Source organism: Tupaia chinensis, unplaced genomic scaffold, assembly GCF_000334495.1.
Source record: "Tupaia chinensis unplaced genomic scaffold, TupChi_1.0 Scaffold000286_1, whole genome shotgun sequence".
Taxonomy (NCBI): domain Eukaryota; kingdom Metazoa; phylum Chordata; class Mammalia; order Scandentia; family Tupaiidae; genus Tupaia; species Tupaia belangeri.
In genome coordinates, this window is record NW_006159770.1 from 441,317 (window position 1) to 449,184 (window position 7,868).

Genomic DNA, 7,868 nt, shown 5'->3' on the forward strand with positions numbered 1-7,868 from the left:
TCCAGGAGGGATGACCACGCCACAATCCCTTCTCTATTCTCCTCTTGGGATCTTGGGCACGCACACACACACACGCCCAGCGTGAGTTTAAGCCACCAGGTCTGGGACTTGAACCACAGTCAACTACATGGGAGTCCAGCGACATAGTCATTATGCCAACTACTGGTCCCTAGAGATGACTCTTTTTTTTTTTTAATCGTTTATTTAATTTTATTCATTCATTCATTTATTTATTTATTTTAATTTGACCAGAGAGAGACACAGAGAGAGTGAGAGAGGGAAAGTGAGAAAGCAAGCCGCCAGGTTTGGGAATCAAACTGTGGTCGGCCATTTGGGAGTGTCCAGCGCCTTAACCACCATGCCACCTGCTGGTCCCGTGATAACTCTTAAGAAGTATTTATTGTAGAAATAAAACTTTTATCACTTTTTAAATTTTTGCTTTTTATTTGCCTTTGTTTTTAATGTTTGCTCTAGCTCATGTGCTTCGGGGGGCGGGGGATCACACTCCGGGGCGATGCTGTGCAACAGTCATTTCTCCTCCATTTTCCCTCCAGGATTTGGGACACACTTGCCCCTGGTGTGATTTGTAGGCTGCTGGGTCTGGGACTCAAACCGCGGTCGGCCATGTGGGGTCCAGAGCCTTAACCACCACACCATCTACTGGCACTTACTGTATTTTTTTCTAATAATTATTTATTTAATTTTATTAATCATTATTCTTTTTAAATTTGCTATAGAGCATGCACGCTCACCAGAGAGACAAAGTAAGAAAGCAAGCCTCCAGGTCTGGGACCTGAACTATGGTCAGCCATATGGGAGTCCAGCACTCAACCACCACCCCACCTGTTCTACTCTGTGACAAGCTTTTACATGTTTATGACAATATCTTACAAAAAGCAAAAGATTTTCATTTTGATAGACTCCAGTTTGTTGATTTTCTGCTTTTTTTTTTTTTTTAATTCATGCATTTTGTGCCCTACTTAAGAAATCTTTGCCTGGGGCCAGCAGGTGGCATGGTAGTTAAGTGCACTAGACTCCCACGTGGCCAACCGCATTTCAAGTCCCGAACCTAGCAGCTTGCTTTCTCACTTTCTCTCTCTCTCCTTCTCCCTCCCCGTCTCTCTCTTTCTCTCGTATCCCTCTCTGGACAAGTTAAAATGAATAAAGTTAAATAATTTAAACAGAGAGAGAAAAAGTGAAAAAACAAGCTGTCAGATCTGGGACTCAAACTGCAGTCAGCCATGTGGGAGTCCAGTGCCCTTAACCTCCATGACACCTGCCAGCCCCCCAGAATAATTATTTTTTAAAAAAAAAGAAATATTTGCCCACGGGGGATCAGCAGATGGCATAAAGCTTCTATCACTGGACTCCTATGTAATTGACTACAATTTGAGCGAATCTCAGACCTGTGACTTAAAATCACACCTGGCCCATGCATGTGCGTGCCCAACATCCCGAGAGGAGAGTGGAGGAGAAGGGATTGCAGTGTGGCCATTCCCTCTGGGGGCTGATTTCTCACTTTCTGTCTCTCTGGCAAGCATATGCACCCTATAACAAAGATCTCTTTTGGGGAAAAAAAAAAAAGGAAATCTTTGCCCAACTTAAGGTTACTGAGATTTTGGAGACCAGCGGGTGGTGTGGTGGTTAAGGCACTGTACCCTGTGGGGCTGGCAGGTGGTGTGGTGGAGGGCGCTGGACTTCCACATGGCTGATCACATTTCAAGTCCTGGACTTGGCAGCTTGCTTTCTCACTCTCTCTCTCTTTCTCACTCTCTCACTCTGTTCCTCTCTAGTCAAATTAAAATAAATAAATAAAGTTAAATAAAATAATTATTTAAAAAATAAATAGGCACTGTACACTCCCACATGGCTGACCACGGTTCGAGTCCTGGACTTGGTGGCTTCTTTCTCACTTTCTCTCTTTCTCTCTTCCTCTCTGTCTCCCTCTGGTCAAATTAAAATAAATGAAAGAATAAATAAAAATTAAAAAATAATTATCTTATTTAATTTTATTTATTTATTATTATTATTATTTTAAAAATTATTTATTCATTCATTTTAATTTGACCAGAGAGAGAGAGAGAGACACTGAGAGAGAGGGAAAGTGAGAAAGCAAGCCACCAGATCCAGGACTCAAACCATGGTTGACCATGTGGGAGTGTCCAACATTTTAACCACCATGCCACCTGCTGGTTCCCATATTTATTGTCATTTTTAAATTTGACCAGAGAGAGACAGAGAGAGAGAGAGAGAGACAGGGAGAGTGAGAAGGTAAGCTGCCAGGTCTGGGACTCAAACTGCAGTTGATCATGTGGGAGTCCAGCACCCTAATCACCACCTGCCCCACGTCAGGTTTCTTATATGGTGTGAGGTAAGGGTTGAGGTTCATTTATTGCATGGGAGTGTAGATAAGAAAAGGTTATCGTCTTCACTGATGTGTCTTCAGCCTCCACAATAAACATATTAAATACACAGTATTCTATGATTAATTAAGACACAAGATGGCTGCCTTCATTTTTAACCTCCTTCATTTGCACACCTCTCCCTCTGGGATGCGTTTTGGAGACAGAGTGGGGACTAGGGTGGAGGGTTTCAGACTTGGGGTAAAGTTGGTTGATGAAAACGCAGCCCGAGGGCCAGCAGATGGTGTGGTGGTTAAGGCCCCGGACTCCTACCTGGTTGGCTGAGGTCTGAGGCTCAGACCTGACGGCTTGCTTTCCCACTTTCTCTCTCTGTCGCTCTCTCTGTCGCTCTCTCTGTCTCCCTCTCTGTCTCCCTCTCTGTCTCCCTCTCTGTCTCCCTCTCTGTCGCTCTCTGTCACTCTCTCTGTCTCCCTCTCTCTGTCTCCCTCTCTCTGTCTCTCTCTCTCTGGTGAGTGCACGTGCCTCAGGCATCCTGCTGGACTCACAGCAGGCCTGACCCTTAGGCTCGACCCTTAAATCTTGAGGAGTTTAGCCTGGAGTAGGGCCAAATTGATATATATATATAATTTCTTAAGAAAGACTTTTGCTATAGAGTATGCACTCACCAGAAAGACAGAGACAGACAGACAGAAAGCGAGGAATCACCCCCCGGGGGAAGGTCACACACAGTCCCTTCTCCTTCATTCTCCTGTCGGGATTTCGGGCACGCACGCACAGGCGCCTGGCCTGAGTTTTAGGCTGCTGAGTCCTGGACGTGAACTGCTGTCGACTTCATGGGAGTTGAACAATATAACCATTACACCATAAGCTGGTCCCCAAATCAATATTTTAAGAATCAGCTCAATATCAGGCCTGCTTGCCTCAAAATAGCTCCCCGTAGATTTTCTACTATTTGTGGGTACGGTGGCCAGAGTTTGGGACCCTACAGGGAGGACGGGCAGGATGAGGGGAGCTCCTTCCCGAGTATGGAGTCGGCGAAGGTGGAGTGGTGCCCCGGGCCTGTCACAGAGGGTGGCTCAGCTGCAAGGCCCCAGGTGGAGGCCCAGGCCTCGCTGGTCGGAGGCTGAGGCTGGGCAGGGGTGGCGCCGGGGGGCCCGCTGCTCCCGCCCCCTGCCGCTGTGGAAGAGAGAGAAGGGGAAATGCAGGGTTCCCAGGAGCAACCTGCTCCCAGAGAGGGGAGCCGGGCCTCCCCGGGGAAGCGGGGAAGGCGGAGGCCTGAGCACCCCCTGCCTGTGCAGCCACAGAGACCTGAAGCCCGAGAACCTGCTCTTGGACGAGAAGAACAACATCCGCATTGCGGACTTCGGCATGGCGTCCCTGCAGGTGGGGGACAGCCTCCTGGAGACCAGCTGCGGGTGAGTGGGGGCCGCCCGGGGGGCGAGGCGGGGAGGCCGCGGGCTCACGCCGCTCTCTCTCTCAGGTCGCCCCACTACGCGTGTCCCGAGGTGATCAAGAAAAAAAAGGGAGAAGTACGACGGCCGCCGCGCGGACATGTGGAGCTGCGGCGTCATCCTCTTCGCCCTGCTGGTGGTAAGTGCCCCGGCGCACCCGGTGTCCAGAACGGTCCGCCTGGAGCACAGGCGTGGGTCCCGCTCCTGGGGCGCCTCCGCGTGCTTTCACTGGTATTGGGGGGCGGTGGGCCACAGAGCTGGGTCGGGAGGGGTCCCGGCAAAACTCGAGGCAGGGCTGCTGCGGGCCTCCAGCCCTGCAGGTCCGGTTCCGTCCCGCCGGTCTGCCCTCCTCCAGCCCTGTCGGGGTGTGTGGACGGTCACAGCCGACGGGGTCCCTGCTCTGGGTGGTGAGCTCAGCGCCACCGGGCCTCAGTGAGAGCCCAGACGGTGGAGTTAGAGAGTCTATTTTGGCACAAAAATGGTTGAAATCCCTGCGGAGGCTTTTCATCAGACGCATGTTCCGTGACCTGGAGAAGACCCCCTCACGTGCGGGCCTGGGGTCAAACCGCGGGCTCCTAGCCACCAGGCTGGGACAGCCGCCTACGGAGCAGGCGGGACCACGGCTGCCTGGGAGGAGGTCAGCAAAGAACTTTCCGGACCGCAGTCCTCCTCTTCTTCTTTCCTTTTTTTTTTTTTGTGATGATTTAAAAATATTATTTTTAAAGAATCATTTCACTTGTTACTATTTTCCAATTTGACCAGAGAGAGGGGAAGTGAGCAAGGAAGGCACCAAGCCTGGGACTTGAACCGTAGTTGGCCATGTGGTAGTCCGGTGCCCTTAACAACCATGCCACCTGCTGGCCCCTATTTTGCTTTTTTGGGGGAGAGGCTTTTGCTATAGGGCATGTGCTCACCAGAAAGACAGAGAAAGACAGAAAGGGAGAAATCACCCCCAGGGGGCATGGCCATGCCGCAGTCCCTTCTCCTCCATTCTCCTCTTGCGATCTTGGGCACACACAAACACATGTCCAGTGTGAGCGTAAGCCACCGGGTCTGGGACTCGAACTGTGGTCGATTACATGGGAGTCCAGTGATGTAGCCATCATGCCATCTGCTGGTCCCCCTATTTTCCTTTTTAATTGCTAGAGAGCTGGTGTCCTAGCCAGAGACAGAGGGAAAGAAAGTGAGAGAGAAGTACCTGGACAGGGCCGGTCACGCGGCCGCACCCCCAACCCCAGCCTTCCCGCCAGCCAGCATCCGGGTCACCAGCAGACCAGTGAGCTCGGGTGGATCCGGGTCCACACCGAGCTTCCTGTATGGCTCCAGTAGAGGGCAGGGGTGTGCTGCTCTGGGCCTATTACTGTGACCACTGTCATTGCTAGAGGGCTTTGCACTCTCCCGGGAGAGACAGAGAAAACACCCCCACGGGCACAGTCATGCTGCAATCTCTCCCTCCACGTCTCTGTCCACCAGACTTTGGGCACATGTGCATGCACGCCCAGCATGCTTTTCAAGCTGCCAGGCTGGGACTCTAACCTTGAGGGGCCACGTGGGATCCCACTTTTCCATACGTGGCACTTAGCTACTGCACTCCGGCAGCCCAGCCATCGTAGGTCGGCACCATGGCCCTTCCTGGGATCATCCCGTCCTGTCGCAGAGTGCTCGGGCATCAGGCAGCCTGAAGTCAAACCCAGGCTTGACTGGAGACCCCCTGCCCTGTCCCCCACCTCCTATGAGGGTCAGCTGCAAACTTGCCACGCTCAGGAAAGCCCTGAGGAGACTCACTGTCACTCCCTACCGGAGTCTACTTACTGTCCAGCGTCGCCTTCTCCGAGAGCCCGCAGCTCCCCTCTCCGGCACCTTGCCCTGCTCACCACACCCATTCCCACCTGTCTCGTACAACACACCTGTCTGTCTCCCCTCCATTCAACTACTGTCCTGACATGCACCCCACAGGGCTTTCACACTGTGTCCTCAGCCAGCATCAGATCGTGGGCGCACATGCGCTGTCTGGTTCAGGGAGGTCTTCAGACCCCAGTCCAGGACCTTCCCAGACGGGTCAGGCCACAGCACTGCATCGGGGCTGCACTGAGTCCGACACCGCTGTCGCTTGTTAATTCAGCAGCCAGTGTGTTTGGGGGCCCCACGAGGGTGGGACATGCCTTTGTCCCCTGGTCCTGCTGCAGTGGCAGCGCCAGACCATGGGACGTGGTGGGGGCTGATCTGCCAATGCCACACGTCGGTCCTTACTGCGTCAGGGCTGCTTGTTCTGGGTGGCCCTGGGAGGTGGGACTGTCATTGCCAGTCACTGTTCTCAGGGAGTCCATGCGAACTGCCTGAGGCCCACAGAGGAGCAAGAACTCAAGCCAGGGCAGGTGCTGGCACCCATACTGTTAACCCCTGTGCCTCCTGCCCCTCTGTGAGGCCGAGACCCCGTAGGATCTGCCACCACCTCTAGGGCACCCTGGACCCCACTCTTCGCCCCGGGCTCCTCAGCCGCCAGGGCCCGTGCCTCCCTCCTGTGCTGGCTGCCCAAGGCCTGTGGCTCACGGCAGGGGCTGTCTCCCAGCTCTGGAGGCCAGAAGCCCCGTCTAGGGTGGCAGTGCCGCGGTCTTCTCCAGGCTCCAGGGAACACTCCTCCCCCCCTCCTAGCTCCTGTGGCCCCTGCTCGCTCCGCACTGCCCTGCTGTTACTTGACTCTCTGCCGATTCCATGTCCTGTCCTGCAGTAGGGACACTCCAGTGGCCGCAGTGGGGCTCGGCCTCATCAGGCCCTGCTCCCCAGCCCCTGCTCTGTGAGCCGCAGGAGGGCAGGGGCTTGTTCTCCCGGTGGCCTGACGGGTCCTGGACCTCACTGTTGAAATGAATGAGCAAGTGACTGCCGCTTCAAAACTGGTTTGGGAAGAAACCTGTTTTGGTTTTTTGTTTTTTTTAAATAATTATTTTATTTAGCTTTATTTATTTATTTTTTTAAAATTTGACCAGAGAGGGACAGAGAGATAGACAAAGAGAGAGAAAGTGAGAAAGCAAAAGCCACCCAGGTCTGGGATTTGAACCACCGTCTGCCATATGGGAGTCCAGCACTCTTAACCATCACACCACCTGCCGGCCCCAAGAAACCTGTTCTTAAGGAACAGACTCTGGGGCCAGCAGGTGGCATAGTGGTTATGGCACTGGACTTGCACGTGGCTGATTGAGGATTGAGTCCCAGCCCTGCAGCTTAAAACTCGTGAGTGCCCACAATTCCAAGAGGAAAACGGAGAAGAGACGGATGGTGTGGCCGTCCCCCCCACCCCGGGGAGTAGCAATTTCTTGGTTTTGTCTCTGTCTCTCTCTGGCAAGCACATGCATCCTATGGCAAAAAATTTTTCTCTCTCAAAAAAAGAAAAAAGAACCAGGCCCTGGGGCCAGCAGGTGGCATTGGTGGTTAAGGTGCTGAGCTCCCACATTGCCAACAGTTCAAGTCCCAGACAGGCTTGCTGTCTCACTCTCTGCACTTCGCTCTCTCTGGTCAAATTGAATAATAATAATAAATAAAATTGAATAAATAATTATTTAAAAAGAAACAGGCCCCAGGTTGTAGCCCCCAGCCTCTTTTTTAAATGTATATTTTAAAATTTTTTATTGTATATTTTACTTTTTTAATTCATTCAGTCACTGTATACATTACAGCATTCATACAGCTCAGCATGGATACACTGCATATTAGTCCAGTTAAAGATATTATCATAGGGGACCAGCAGTTAGCGTAATGGCTGTGTCGCTGGATTCCCATGTAGTCGACCGCAGTTCGAGTCTCGGACCCGGTGGCTTAAACTCTCTCCGGGCGCGTGTGCGTGCGTGCCCAGGATCCTGAGAGGAGAATGGAGGAGAAGGGATTGCGGCGTGGCCATCCCCCCTGGGGGGTGATTTCTCGCTTTCTGTCTCTATGTCTCTCTCTGCCTGTCTGGCGAGCGCACACGCCCTATAGTAAAAACTTCTTGGGAACCAGCAGTTAGCGTAATGGCTATGTCGCTGGACTCCCACGTAGTCGACCGCGGTTCGCGTCCCGGGAC

General features: G+C 52.5%; 1 protein-coding gene across 1 annotated transcript in view; it reads left to right on the plus strand.

Moving 5' to 3' along the window:
• BRSK1 (BR serine/threonine kinase 1) overlaps window positions 1-7,868 on the plus strand; it is a 33,321-nt gene that overhangs the window by 6,030 nt on the left and 19,423 nt on the right. The window contains 3 exon segments of the mRNA XM_006150351.3: window positions 3,662-3,778; window positions 3,844-3,874; window positions 3,876-3,953. Coding sequence (XP_006150413.1) covers window positions 3,662-3,778; window positions 3,844-3,874; window positions 3,876-3,953 — 226 coding nt within the window.